General features: G+C 54.7%; 5 protein-coding genes across 5 annotated transcripts; 3 read left to right on the top strand and 2 right to left on the bottom strand.

The window, feature by feature from the left end:
* Window positions 1-524: 524 nt before the first annotated feature.
* On the bottom strand, window positions 525-1,097 carry CC84DRAFT_1136967 (uncharacterized protein; the record flags this gene model as incomplete). Its single annotated transcript, XM_018176122.1, has 1 exon — window positions 525-1,097. The coding sequence occupies exon 1, from the start codon at window positions 930-932 to the stop codon at window positions 525-527; it is 408 nt and encodes a 135-aa protein (XP_018039728.1). The 5' UTR covers window positions 933-1,097.
* A 159-nt stretch (window positions 1,098-1,256) lies between these two features.
* CC84DRAFT_435187 (phospholipase D/nuclease) lies at window positions 1,257-5,307 on the bottom strand. Its single transcript, XM_018186250.1, has 8 exons — window positions 4,997-5,307; window positions 4,598-4,863; window positions 4,528-4,544; window positions 3,726-4,481; window positions 2,971-3,670; window positions 2,262-2,877; window positions 2,101-2,205; window positions 1,257-2,054 (listed from the first exon to the last, which is right to left on the bottom strand). The coding sequence occupies exons 1-8, from the start codon at window positions 5,123-5,125 to the stop codon at window positions 1,380-1,382; spliced, it is 3,264 nt and encodes a 1,087-aa protein (XP_018039727.1). The 5' UTR covers window positions 5,126-5,307; the 3' UTR covers window positions 1,257-1,379.
* Window positions 5,308-5,868: 561 nt separating this feature from the next.
* CC84DRAFT_1160533 (cyanate hydratase) lies at window positions 5,869-6,852 on the top strand. The gene is made up of 3 exons (XM_018177521.1): window positions 5,869-6,098; window positions 6,223-6,659; window positions 6,764-6,852. Exons 1-3 carry the CDS (start codon window positions 6,069-6,071, stop codon window positions 6,783-6,785), a joined length of 489 nt encoding a protein of 162 aa, XP_018039726.1. The 5' UTR covers window positions 5,869-6,068; the 3' UTR covers window positions 6,786-6,852.
* A 467-nt stretch (window positions 6,853-7,319) lies between these two features.
* On the top strand, window positions 7,320-9,410 carry CC84DRAFT_1202121 (uncharacterized protein; the record flags this gene model as incomplete). Its single annotated transcript, XM_018181752.1, has 5 exons — window positions 7,320-7,583; window positions 7,641-7,727; window positions 7,784-8,196; window positions 8,318-8,548; window positions 8,604-9,410. The coding sequence occupies 5 exons, from the start codon at window positions 7,320-7,322 to the stop codon at window positions 9,034-9,036; spliced, it is 1,428 nt and encodes a 475-aa protein (XP_018039725.1). The 3' UTR covers window positions 9,037-9,410.
* A 673-nt stretch (window positions 9,411-10,083) lies between these two features.
* CC84DRAFT_1110696 (rhomboid-domain-containing protein) lies at window positions 10,084-12,605 on the top strand. The gene is made up of 3 exons (XM_018175263.1): window positions 10,084-10,998; window positions 11,085-12,049; window positions 12,107-12,605. Exons 1-3 carry the CDS (start codon window positions 10,482-10,484, stop codon window positions 12,215-12,217), a joined length of 1,593 nt encoding a protein of 530 aa, XP_018039724.1. The 5' UTR covers window positions 10,084-10,481; the 3' UTR covers window positions 12,218-12,605.
* The last annotated feature ends 288 nt before the right edge of the window (window positions 12,606-12,893 follow it).

Genomic DNA, 12,893 nt, shown 5'->3' with positions numbered 1-12,893 from the left:
TCAAGGATTCCTATTTTTGTTGTCGGCCACTGTGTTGCTTGTTTCTTTAATCCTCGGCTGAAGGCTTCCCAATTGACAGTAGGAAACCCATTGAAACGGTTTTACTAAGGACGCGTAGTGTGTAATGAACCCATCCCTTGCAAACTGAACGCAGGCTACCTTCGCTATTTACGGGCGCAATCACCGAGACTCGTAAAGGTACAGTCCTTGCTACGCTTTGTAGACATGGCCACACCCCCGGACCGCACCTCCGAAGTGTTATGCCCAGCTCCTTAACCTCGAAAGCTTCTGGGTATGTGCTCGCAAACGATATATATGCATAGTAAGACATCGAGCAAGAGCCTCGCAAGCATTCACCGCTCCCCACCGCCCTCCCTCCTCGCCCCTTGACCCCTCTGCTCCATTTCCTCCCTTCCCCTTCCCCTTCCCCTCCCCCTCATCCCAGCCGGCGCAGCCGCCCCACCCACTATCGCCATATCCACCATCCTCTCCGCCACCGAACTCGGCGCCACGTAACCCTGCCCCTATTCCTTCCTCCACCCATCCCTCCACCCATCCCTCACCATCTCCCTCCCTAACTCCCCCTCCACAATCTCCAACAGCCGCCTCAAAGCCTCCTTCCTAGTGCCACCCGTTTCCGGCCCCATCTCCAGCGCCTTCGCCCCGCCTTTCGACATGCTGTACACAGCGGCGACGTACGTTGGTGATGGGGAAGGCGGCTTTGGATGCCGGCCGACGAGGACGGCGGGGTGTTTGTGCGGGGCAGGGGAGAGTTGGTAGGACAGTGCTGTGGATGTATTCAGGAACAGTCGTGGAAAGAGGGGGGAGATGAGAGAAGACTTGCTCTCGATAATGTTGATGAGGTATTGTAGCTCTGCTTCGTCTTCGCCGCGGACGTTGGGCGTGGGATGAGCCGGGTTGCGATGCAGCATGTTGAGGTTTGAAGCGCGTTTTGGAGGTGGTGTTCGAACGAGTTTGATACGGGAGTAGGAGCTTGATTGAAGGTTGAAGGCGTAGGGCTCACGGCTGGATTTGCGTTATAGGATGGCGAGGGCCGTGCAGGGCGTACGTGACGTGGGTTGTGCGTCGCAAACGATCTTGGGGTTGGCGCTTAGATGTTAGCGGTAGCAAACAACAGGGCATGACAAGGCAGCGTGTGTAACAATAGATAGCTAGACTACATCCCCGAGCAGGCCGATCAGTAGAAGTTGTGGAGTGAGATAGAAACAGGAACATATGTACGCAGAAACAGTGAAGAGTCAGTGGACGAAGAGACCATAATGGTATTGGCTTGACTGATAAGTGCTCGCTAATGAGTCTGAGAAACACTAGTATATGCATGGCGAAGTCTATCCAATTCGACCGTTTCGTTACGAACTTTACGTGTAAAGCTCTTCGGTAAAAGCGTTGAGACCAACACCCTCCTTCGCGATATCCTCTTCCTTGAGGAACAAGAGCGGCATCTCTACTAGGGTTCCCTTGATCGTAGATAGAACCTCCTTCACTTCGCGTATACCTTGCTCGCCCTGGCTGAAGTTCTCTGCCACTACATGGCCGATCTTGTACAAGCTCGGCTTCTTGTTCTCCTTGTCACCCTGTTCCTGGGCAAAGAAGCGAGAATAGTACGCATCGTACTGGCTCCAGTTTCGAACCTCATCCGAGGGTACCGGGTGGAAGACCTTGCCGAAGGCATCGGTGTTCTTCTTTGCTCGCCAGTTCCAGAGGTTCTGGAAATCTTCGGAGAGCGGATCAACGACTTGGCGGTCTTCCTCTGAACCCCAGTCGTAGACATTCGGTACGCCAATCGGCTGGAAGTTTTCGTCGGGTCGCTCGAAGTTCTGTGGCCTAAGCAGGCCAAGGTGCTTGCGGAAGATCTGCCGACGCAAAGAGGCAGCAAATTTAGCGGCCCGCCATTCGCGGCCATCCATGTACGATTCAACGGTGTCGTTGTCACGAACGATGACGGCGATCTCGGAGTCGTGGTCGCCGAGCTGGGAGCGGTCGTTCAAGTTCGCAGATCCGCAAATTACGACCTGATCGTCTGCAATAAGGAGCTAACCGACGTTAGTTTGCCAACGGTAAAGTTGGGAGAGTACTAACCTTGCTATGAATGTACAGCTCCTCGGAGACGAAGGCATCAATCTCGTCCATATTACCACCCTCCCAAGGTACATTGCGGATATCCTCACCACCCAGCATATAGCACTGTGAGAATTCAGCTGTTAGCCTTACCCCCAGAAGCTTTCTAGGGCATTACTCACCTCACTGACAGAGTCCCATCGTCCATCGCCAAGGCCTTGACGGCCTCCAATCTGGGACGCGGCTTGCTGGTACTTGTTGTAGTCATCTCGCTTGTACTCGTCCGGCCTGTTACCTGGCCTGTTCTGATATTGAGAACCATAGCCTGAATCCTGGCCGTAGCCTCCCTGGCTTTGACCGTGACTTTGGTTCTGGCCGTAGTTTGAGGAACCGTCCATCTCATAGACTCCATACTCGGCTGTCGGAGGTGGACGATATGGCTGGTAACCACGCTCGCCCTCTCCCTCGAATCCACGCGTATCCTGAAAGTCGCCGCGGGTAGCCTCGTGAGCGGCATCGAAGCCTTCGCTAGCCTGTCCATAAGATACTCCACTCTGCTCTTCTGCGGTGCGCATAACGCCACTGGCGTTGATGCGATCATAGTTTCGCAGGTTGTAGAAGCGGATGTAATCCACGGGGTTAAATCCAGCCTTTTGGATTTCTTCGTAGATGGAGTGTCCGCCACGGTTGATGGAGTTGTACTGGAATTCCATGATAGCGCGCGTGCCGAGGGCATCGTCCCCCTTCAAGTCACCCGCGAACGCAGGCACGGATGGCATCATGACAAACATCTTATACCTAAAAACATGTTAGCGGGTGGAATTCGACAACAATCCCTTGTAAGATGACAGGTCTGCCCACTGTGGGAAACATTGGCAAAGAATGGCTTACCTTTCGCCGTTCCGAGCGGCTCGGATGATACGCTCAACAATTGCTGCTCCAATCTGGTTTCGAACTGGCTTCTGATCGTTGCCAGTTGCAGTGATGAAAAACTGGTTTTCAATGTACACAAAGTGCTTGCTGTTCTTGATAATCTCGCAGTAAGCATTCTGAATAGAATGCTCAGTCGAGATATTGTGACTCCATTTCGCGGAGCTCCGCGTGAGCTGGCAGTCTGCCCTTCCTCGCTGAGATCCATGCTCTGCGTGTGATTGATATTGTTGTTGCTGTCCTTCTCCGTGGTGTCCGTAACGGCCGAACTCTTGCTGGGCTCGATTGAATAGCTTGTCACGGAAACCGCCGCCTCGGCCTTCACCACGGCCGAACAAGCCACGTTCGCCTTCTTCGCCTTCGTCATCGCCACCGAATCCGCGCTCTCGTTCTGCTTCTTCGTCGAATCCTCGCTGTTGAGGTGGTGGAGGGTATGTACCGCCTTGTTGGGCGCCACTGCTGGTGTCTGGTAGCCTTGCATAACGCGTGTCTTTCTTGCTGTATTTCTCATCGTATATGAAGTTCCATCGCTGGCTGAAGTGCGTCCTCAAATCTTGCACAGCCGGGCCTGCGAACGAGAGCGACACATCGGACCAGCCCATGCGCGAGCTTTGCGTTCGATCGAGTTTGTTGTTTTCCCAATTAGGGACGTCCTGGAAGTCTAAAGGAAGGCTACGTTAGCTCTGGAGAATTTATCTGGAGATGAATCTGCTTACCCAAGATGCGAGCATTGTTGAAATCTTGTCCCGGGAAAACGATACGATCCAAGTTACCTGGGTGAGCATCGGCGATAGGATGCTGATTTGTATCCCATCGACCATAGCAGAGATCCAGTCCGCCCATAAACGCTATCTCACCGTCAATCAGACAAAGCTTTTCGTGATGCGCCCAGTATAATACAGTGCCGTCATGTGCGCCGTAGATCGCCTTCAGACTATCTCCGGGCATTTGTGCCAACTTAGCAGGACTAAAGGACATGTTCTGCAACGATTGAATGAAGGAGCCTCCAAGAACAGCTGCATCCGGCAAATGGTCTGGATGTCTAAAGACACCTATATTAGGGTGAAGGGCCTCCAAAGCATGCTTTGTATGAGCCGAAGAAACTGTGACAGGAGGTTTAATCAGCGGGTCCGTCTTTTCAATTTCTTCCAAAGATTTAAAGATGACATCGAGGCCAATTCTCGTAAGCCCTTTCGTGAAGGGGTCCGTGGACCTAGGGAGAAGAGAGTGTAGATAGTCGGGCAATGATGGATTTAGGTACTTACGAGTCAAGGCCTGAGTCACCTCCTTGTATACAATAATGTTGACTTTGACTCCACGCTGAGCGGCAGCTTGTAGCATGCGATCAATCCGATACTGTTGGTTCTTTGCTGGAGGACGTCGGAGGTACAGCTCTGGCGATAACCACCAGTCCAGAATCCAGATGGACTCTCGTGCGCGTTCGATAGCTAGAGATACGGCGTACATGTAACCTTGATCAAGTCAGGATAGCCAAGCGTGTGCTTTCGAAAGACATACCGCATCCATCAACGTACCTGACGGCGAAGATTAGCACGGTTGTCTCCTAACATGGGGGCTGGAAACTTACCACTTGATGTCGTTGCCCTGTCGCTCTGGCGCGAAGCTCAAGAAACGATGCTGGTTGTGGTATTCCTGGCCTGGCTGTACTTGGGAGTCTTGGTTGCTCTGTTGGCCATAGTTGCCCTGTGGAGGCCCGCCCTGTTGGTTTCCCACCGGGCGATCATCCTTGCCCGAAACCTTCTCCTTGATGTCCGATGCGACTTCGTGGATGGCGCTGTGCAGTTTATCGAAGAGACCGAGTCCACCAGCACCATGCGAACCTTGCTGTGTGTTCTACACCACGGTTAGCGAAAGCCAGAGCGATGTGGTTTGCGTGCAGCCACGGTAAGATGTAGCCCGTTGCCCAATTGACAGTCCGTCCTCAAGGCCAGTCGAGCGAGATTTGCTGTATCGAAAGTGCACTCACCTCCTTCTGGCCTCCGAATACGCGCCTGCCCATATCCCCAATGAAGCCACGGTCTCCCTCCTCGCCCTCCTGCAGCTGGCCATGGTGCTCCCCATACGCCAGGTCGTCGTCGCGGCGGTTGTAAGCCATGATTGCTGAAGCTCAGCTTCTGCAATGGCGATCCGAGAAGAAAGTGGATTTGAGTACTGGAGCTAAGGCGAGCTGAAGGAAGCTTGGGGTTGTCGGCGAAGATCCACCAAACCCCGCCTCGTCATCGTGCTTCAGCTTGGACAGGGGTTGTGATTCATGCAAACAGGAAATCTCACGTCGCAGACGAACGAAATTGTGCCAGGTTCTCGAGCCTATGGACGAGGGTTGAATCAGCCCCAGAGCCTGAGACAACGCAGGTATCGATCGCGATTTGTCGTGGCGGCACTTCGTGTACCGGTCGCTGTTGTTCTTCTTCGGGCCTGCCCCTCCAATTGCCCCGCTCCGCGCTGCCTCCACCACCGTGATGTCCACAACATTGTCTGGACGGCCTCGCGCGCCACGTCAATCTCGACCTTGCAGCATCAGATTCGAGCTGCAGACGCACATTGCGGGGCAAATTACCTTAGCATTCGCAGCGTTTCGGTTGGTCCTGGTTGTTTTGCTCGCTGGCAAGCCCACTGCCGACCTACATCTTGACACAAGAGACCAGCATCAGCGCCGCGGATACCAATCGAGCTACAATCACAAGGAAATCACAAGGGTCCAAGTCTAGGGCAGATAACGTGCCGCTGCGTATGCACAGGGGCTATTGATCGGTGACGTATGCGAAAACCAGCATGCACAGTATGACAGGCCCATTACAAAGGTTGCTGCTGGATATATTCGGATCTCATTCGGCCATCCCCGCTTCTACACACCACCCCTCTGCATCTACCACTCCTACAGCTATATAACTGCCGTCGCTGCATTAATCATCATGGCATCTATTCCTCGCCTTGCTCTCTCCACCCGATTCGCGCCTCGTGCCATTGCACCCATCACCTCAGCTTTCGTACGACCATCTGTAGCCTATACAGTTTCTCGACACTTCCAATCTACCAGAATGGCCAGCCACCCAATTGCGACGCTTGACGTACGTACTGAGAAATACCTCTCGTCAAAATCTATCACGCATTGTTCTACCACAAAGCTGTGCTTCTAAGCCTTTGTCTAAATCCTGTACGAGTCGTGGCTCGAGATTAAGCTCATCATGGCAGGCCTCGCTCATCCCCCGCCTTCCCGCATCATCTCCTACACTCTTCGAAGCCAAGAAGCAGAAGAACCTATCCTTCGAGGCGATTGCAAAGGAGTTGGGCCGCGATGAAGTCGCCATTGCCGCGCTTTTTTACGGCCAGGCCATGGCTTCGACCGAAGATATCAAGAAGCTCTCGCAGATCCTCGAAATTCCCCACGAGACGCTTGAGACACAGCTTGCCGGTTTCCCTGACCGCGGCAGGACAATGGAGATGCCGCCCAAGGAGCCATTGATCTACCGTCTCTTTGAGGTCATCCAGAACTACGGATATGCTTACAAAGCAGTGCTCAACGAAAAGTTTGGCGATGGAATCATGTCTGCTATCAGTTTCTCGACAAAGATTGAGAAGGAGACGGATGAGAAGGGCGAATGGGCTGTGATCACTCTAAGGGGCAAATGGTGAGTGACCTCTGTTGCTGAAGCGCAAACAAATGTGCCATCCGGTAGCGGAATTCGGCAGGCGCTAGGCCTCGAGAAAGATTCAATCGCTAATATTACAATAGGCTACCTTACTCCCGATTCTAGATCATTGCATTGCATTTAAGTATGACCATGTATATCAATAAATATCATTCCAAGACTTCCTGCCTCACTAGTACAGAAGTTTGAGCATGGCGTGTTACCTGGGCGAGCAACACATCGACCGCTTGCACTGAGACTTTTGTCCCGGTATCTTTGTCAATTGATGTATGATTACGACAGCCATCGCGCGCGCGACTGGGTGCTTTCCTTTTGTTTGCACTTCCTTCCCTCTTGGTGCGACACGCGCTTGCCCTACTTGCCTTGGGCTCACCCATTCCAGCTTCACTCACACCATCGAAGCGCATTATTGGAGCCTCTCACCATCTTAGAAACGCCCACCATCTTTCTTTTATCTCCATTGTTGATTGACACTCTCCTTCACCTAGGCCCTGCACCCCTAGACTCCAAAAGCCCGCTACTCTCCAGTCTCCTCTTCTTCAGCCCAGATCTACTCCCGACTGTCCATCGGCCTCCTTCAGCTCGAAGTGACCCTTGATCGACCCACAATCGCTTTGGGCTCCGGCGACACCGTTCGTCATGCCTGCCACACTCGAGCCGATCAAAGCCTTCAAGTGCACCTTCGCTGGGTGCGCGGCGAGCTTCGACATGGAGAAGCAGCTCATCAGCCATAAGAAGAACGATGACGAGCATGACTATTGCTCGAACTGCGATCTTGACTTCGAGTCCTACGAGGACCTGGCCCGCCACAAGGCCTTCACACCGGACAAACATGGCAAGGCCTGCCGCATCTGCGGCGAAGAATTCAAGAGTGAATCGGGTCTCAAGCGACACACTGAGTTGGTTTGTTATCAGAGACATAATGAAGACTGCCATAACCCATGCTGATCATGTTCGAAGTCCCACAAAGTGAAGCAGAAGTTACCCTGTATCGGATGTGGCGAGGCCTTCCCTGCTCCTGCGCTCCTAATCGAGCACCTCGAATTCGTGAGTTTAATCCGCCGTCACTGTCAGCCCCATCCTAACCGCTGGTTTTCAACTAGGGACACTGTGATGTGATCTCAGGCCAAGCCTTTATGGGTCACGTAGTTCACGGTCATTTGGTCGCCAAACTTCTCGCAGGCGGTGAAGCACATACGCGCTTTATGCAGAAGATTAGCCAGTACGACGCTTCCCTAGATCAGGAGGAAGAAGGCGGCGTTGGCATCGAGAACGTTCTTGAAGACGACCACGAAGACGCAAAAGCGGTCAACCACCCCGCCATCCAGCCTGAGTGCAGCAAAGATGAAGTTGCTCATGCCGAGTCGTGGCCTGCTCTGTCTGCCCAAGGTAGCACTGCTATCCGATCATCCACTGTGACTTCAGCCATGGGCCGTATGTCATTAGGAAGTCTCGACGCCGGCTCAGGTATTCATACGATGCAAAATCCAACGGCACCGACACAGAACTCCAGACAGTATGTCCTACCACCATCTTATGCTGTGATAATTGTGCCCGATTTGCCTTGAAGGTTCTCAAGGCGAAGCCTGCATCGTCGGCCTGATCCCCCATCTAAAAATTATACTGACGTTTCACAGTCAAGCAAAAGCATGGGGCGGACGTTCGGCCAAGGAGTTGTTCCCGCAAGCGAAGCCCACACCGGCCCCAGAGAAGGAGTTTAGTATTGAGGCCGTCGATGAGAAGATGGAGCACGACCACGGCGGCAACATATTCAACACCAGGTTCTGGGATCCGCTGGCGAAGGAGTGGGATCCCAAGAGGTTCTACAACGGCATGATTGAAAAGTACTTCTGCCCATTCATGTGCGAGTGAGTTTTATCAGCCCCCTTCATGATTGATCCGAAGCTAACAGGAAATCTCTAGACAGTGTTTCGTCGACACCGCAGAGCTACGCGACCACATCGTCGTAGACCACCGCTTGTCTCGGGCCAAATGCCCGTATTGCTTGAAGTACTTCGACAGTATCACTGCGCTCATGTGTCACTGCCAGTCGCGCGGCAGCAAGTGCCAAGTCAACAAGGCTGATGACTTTGGCAAGTTCCTCAACCGCCTTACTGGCGGTTTCCTCAGCGTGCAAGAGAAAATCCGTCCCGACTTCATCCAGAACGAGACGGTCATGGTCTATAATTCAGAGGCACGCGAGATGGAGAAGTACACCCCACCGACAGTCAAGTATCTGGAGTACACATCATCCAAGCCGATGGATTGGCGCAAACCTACCAAGGTCGCTGCACAGATTGGCGGTGGCAGTACGTCGGGTAGCTTCAACTACAAGAACCAGCAAGCCCGTTGGTAGGCGAGGATATGGAATCGGGATTTAAAGGTTAAGGCGTTCGGGCAAATGTGCGTTTTAAGAGACTGTTCCTCTTGAGTCTGATGGGAGCACCAAGTAGTGCCAATGCTCTCTTCCACCACATTGCAACATGCAGCTCCCCGTTGGAGATACAGCATGGGGCACATGTGAAGTAAGGTATCTTGATAAAAGTTTCATCTGTCATCTCAGATAGCAGCGTCAGTCTCAAGTGCGCTTCATACAGTCAGGCCAGGTGTTGTGATGACTTCCGTGCCCAAAAAGGAAATGCACGATGGCGCCCGAGCGCGGCGCTTTTCCAAGGGTCCGACCTGTTCCGCGCCTTTGGATGGCAGAAATCTCCGAGCAGAAGCTTGGAGATGTAAAAGTGCCGCACGCTAGCATGTTGGACAGAGAACCCATTTTGGGCGTGAGTGGACGCTGAATGGACGGAGTTCGCTGCACCGTTGGCTGCTTTGAGATGCCCGAGGCTGCCAAATCTCCGGCGCACGACGTCTAAGACTTTTTTTTTTTTTGTGCGTCTGGGAATGCAATAGCTAGGAGAGGGGAACGGATGCATGTAGAATATTCTTGCACGATGGAGTGAGGCTGGTGTCTTGTGGAGTTGAGAACGTCAGCCATGTTGCGTACGAAGGGTCCACTTGGATAGCCAGCGCAGCTCCGCCACGCCACTTGCGCGCCACGGGCGACGGCTTGCACACATGCAAGCACAGTGTGGCCCAACGCCCAAGAAAAAGCCAATGCTCCGGAAGGCACGCCTACTCCTCGGCAGCGTGCAAAGGCTCCGGCTCACGAGGTGTCCCGACCCAGAAGGGCCAAAAGGTGGTCGAGTGCCGTCACTCAGCAGCCTTTGCCCCAGGATTATTTAAAGCAACAGGGCAGATCGGTCCGTTTCAGATGGAGCATCGGGCAGGGGTGAACGGAGAGGCGGAGTGGTGATTGGGCACGTAGGACAGGGTCGGGCGGTGCGTTGCGTAGCGTCAGGGCAACGTAGGCGGTGCGGGAGTCCTGGCGTATGCATGCTCGTGCTCGTCCAGCCTCTGCGGTGTGTATGCTGCGCAGCTGAAGGCTTGGTGCATGCTATATAGGCGCATGTGTCCTTGCCCTCGTTTGCGGCTCTTCTCTCGCTCCTGCGTCTGTCCAGGTCACCTGTTCCGTTGCGCGTCGCATTGTCGTTGCGCAAGCATCTTGCACCGCAGCGGCCCGTGATCGTCACCTTGCCCAGTGCAAACGACAAAAGCCAACTCCGGCCAGCTTCTTTCCGAGCGCTCACCACACCCTCCGTCGCGCCTTCTCTATCCGCCGCTCATCCTCGCGCCTGTTATAGGCTCGTCAGCAGCCGACTCCGGCCCGCCTCTGCAGGCTTCTGTACGAAATACATCCGTGCTGCTGTTCGTCGAGCGCCATCTGCGCCGGGCCCCTCTGCCGCCATGGCTTCCAACGACTACTACTCGTCCTTTCCAGGAGGCAACAACCCAGCCTCGCGCCCACAGCCGCCCCAACACACGCCCTCAGCGCAGTCGCTGCAGTCGATATCGCCCGTGACATCACCGTTTGACGACGCGAATCGCTACGACAACAACCCTCGCCACGACTACTCCTCGACCGCCCACCTCACACACACCCAGACTGGCGTTTCCTCGGCATACAGCGACACCGCTTACCACGGCAACGACCAGGCGCATCCTTACAACAATCGCTACGACTCGCCGCCTGCAGCCGCCCAGCACGACCCCTTTGCCGACCAGAACGCCATCCCGCTGCAACAGCACGGCAAGATGGGCGCACATCCCGCTGCGGCAGGCGTGTATCAGATGGACCCTGAGGGAAGACCAAGGGAGAAGCGAAAGAAGAAGAAGGGGTGGTTCAGTGGGAGGGTCACCTGGGTCGTCTACATCCTCACCACCATACAAATCGGCGTGTTCATCGGGGAGATCATCAAGAATGGTACGTGCCAGATTTCTCCAACCCAAACAAGATATTTGGAGTATTGTATAGACTGCGAGGCGAGACAGCCTGCTAACACTCCCCAGGGGTCCTCACCGGCACTCCCATCCAGATCAAGCCCAACTTCAACATCATGATCGGCCCCTCGCCCTACGTCCTCATCAACATGGGCGCCCGCTACCAGCCCTGCATGCACTACGTCGAAGCCGTCCTCGACGGCAACATCTCTCTCTGGCCCTGCCCCAACACCACAACCTCCGACTCCACCTGCTCCCTCTCCGACCTCTGCGGCATGGGCGGCGTCCCGGACCAGCCCGTCGGCCTCAAATGGGAGGACCGCAAGACCAAGCCCGACCAGGAGCCCGATCAGTGGTGGCGCTTCATCACGCCCATCTTCCTGCACGCGGGGCTCATCCACATCGGCTTCAATATGCTGCTGCAGCTGACGCTCGGCCGCGACATGGAGAAGGAAATTGGGCCGCTGCGCTTCGCCTTGGTGTACTTTGCGTCGGGCATCTTCGGTTTCGTGCTGGGCGGCAACTACGCTGCTGAGGGCATATCCTCGGTCGGCGCGTCCGGCTCCCTCTTCGGCATCCTCGCTCTCGTCATGCTCGACTTGCTCTACAACTGGAGTACGCGCCGCTCCCCCGTAAAGGACCTCCTCTTCCTGCTCCTCGACATCGCAATCTCCTTCGTGCTGGGCTTGCTTCCTGGTCTCGACAACTTCAGCCACATCGGCGGCTTCCTGATGGGCTTTGTGCTCGGCATCTGCATCCTGCATTCCCCGCAGGCGCTCCGCCAGCGCATCGGCGTCGACGAGCCGCCGTACGCCCCGGCGAACCAGAATCCCGACTCCAGTTCCGCCCCGGGCTTGCAGAAATTCGTCAAGCAGCCGGTGGGTTTCTTCAAGGGGCGCAAGCCGTTCTGGTGGGCATGGTGGCTCGTCCGCGCGGCGCTGCTCGTGGTCGTGTTCGTCGGGTTTATCCTGCTGCTGAGGAACTTTTACGAGTGGCGGAATGGTTGTAGTTGGTGTCATCATTTGACGTGTTTGGTGAGTTTTGTTCTGCCTACTTCTTGAGATAGAAGGACAAGTGCTAACGTGACACAGCCCATCAAGACAGGAAACACAACCTGGTGCGACATTGGCAACATCAAGCCCACGACGGCTGCGGCCAGCCAGCCGACGGCTACCTCGGCGCCGGTGAGATTGTTGTTTTAGCGCCCTATCCTATTATATCCTACACAGACGTGCAGTGAGCGGTGGACACACCAAGTGCAGCGCAAAGTGCCCATCAGAGTAATGTTTTGTACCACCATACTATACCAGTCCTCGGACTTTTTTTCTTTTCTTTTGGAATTTGAAAGCAGGGCAGGCGGCGGAGATACCACTCAGCATGATTGCCCCGGCGCTGGGGAGGGCGTTTTATCATTCACTTGGATTGTAAGGACTAGATAGGACAAGACCAGCATTGGGAGGAAACTAGGATAATGAATGAACACGATGAGAAGACGGTCGAACAGACCTGCATCGCTTTGTCAGCTCTGCCTCGGGCGTAACCAGGGTGCGTACGTGCTTGGCTTGGAAGTGAAATGTGGCATTGGCATTGGCATTGCATCGTCCATCCATTCACACTGCTGTTCTATGCTATGTGATATATACCCGCGCCCACCTCAGGTCAACCTGCCTCACATCGGGCGCTGACTCACCCAACCGCACCGCCACGCGCGGATTCTTTTCTCCTGGGCCTAATCAGAGGCCCAGCGCCGCTCATGCTCGTTGTTGCTAGACTACGGTCTCGCACGCGCATACACGCGCAGCCCGCGCGCGCGTCACAAGCCCAACGGCTGGCACGTACGTCTGCGACACGCGGGCTGTATCAATGTGCAGAAGCTGC

The sequence above is a fragment of the Paraphaeosphaeria sporulosa genome, assembly GCF_001642045.1.
Source record: "Paraphaeosphaeria sporulosa strain AP3s5-JAC2a unplaced genomic scaffold CC84scaffold_2, whole genome shotgun sequence".
Classification (NCBI taxonomy): Eukaryota; Fungi; Ascomycota; class Dothideomycetes; order Pleosporales; family Didymosphaeriaceae; genus Paraphaeosphaeria; species Paraphaeosphaeria sporulosa.
This window is presented reverse-complemented; position numbering and strand designations above follow the sequence as displayed.

What these genes read in the sequence shown, in the direction of transcription:
- CC84DRAFT_1160533 (XM_018177521.1), top strand. Translation starts at nt 6,069, where the DNA reads ATGGCCAGCCACCCAATTGCGACGCTTGAC. An exon ending in ACCCAATTGCGACGCTTGAC is followed by an intron (nt 6,099 to 6,222) that starts GTACGTACTGAG and finishes TCATCATGGCAG; the next exon opens with GCCTCGCTCATCCCCCGCCT. An exon ending in ATCACTCTAAGGGGCAAATG is followed by an intron (nt 6,660 to 6,763) that starts GTGAGTGACCTC and finishes ATATTACAATAG; the next exon opens with GCTACCTTACTCCCGATTCT.
- CC84DRAFT_435187 (XM_018186250.1), bottom strand. Translation starts at nt 5,125, where the DNA reads ATGGCTTACAACCGCCGCGACGACGACCTGGCGTATGGGGAGCACCAT. An exon ending in GCCGCTCGGAACGGCGAAAG is followed by an intron (nt 2,878 to 2,970) that starts GTAAGCCATTCT and finishes ACATGTTTTTAG; the next exon opens with GTATAAGATGTTTGTCATGA. An exon ending in GATGGGACTCTGTCAGTGAG is followed by an intron (nt 2,206 to 2,261) that starts GTGAGTAATGCC and finishes GAATTCTCACAG; the next exon opens with TGCTATATGCTGGGTGGTGA.
- CC84DRAFT_1110696 (XM_018175263.1), top strand. Translation starts at nt 10,482, where the DNA reads ATGGCTTCCAACGACTACTACTCGTCCTTTCCAGGAGGCAACAACCCA. An exon ending in CGGGGAGATCATCAAGAATG is followed by an intron (nt 10,999 to 11,084) that starts GTACGTGCCAGA and finishes AACACTCCCCAG; the next exon opens with GGGTCCTCACCGGCACTCCC. An exon ending in GTCATCATTTGACGTGTTTG is followed by an intron (nt 12,050 to 12,106) that starts GTGAGTTTTGTT and finishes AACGTGACACAG; the next exon opens with CCCATCAAGACAGGAAACAC.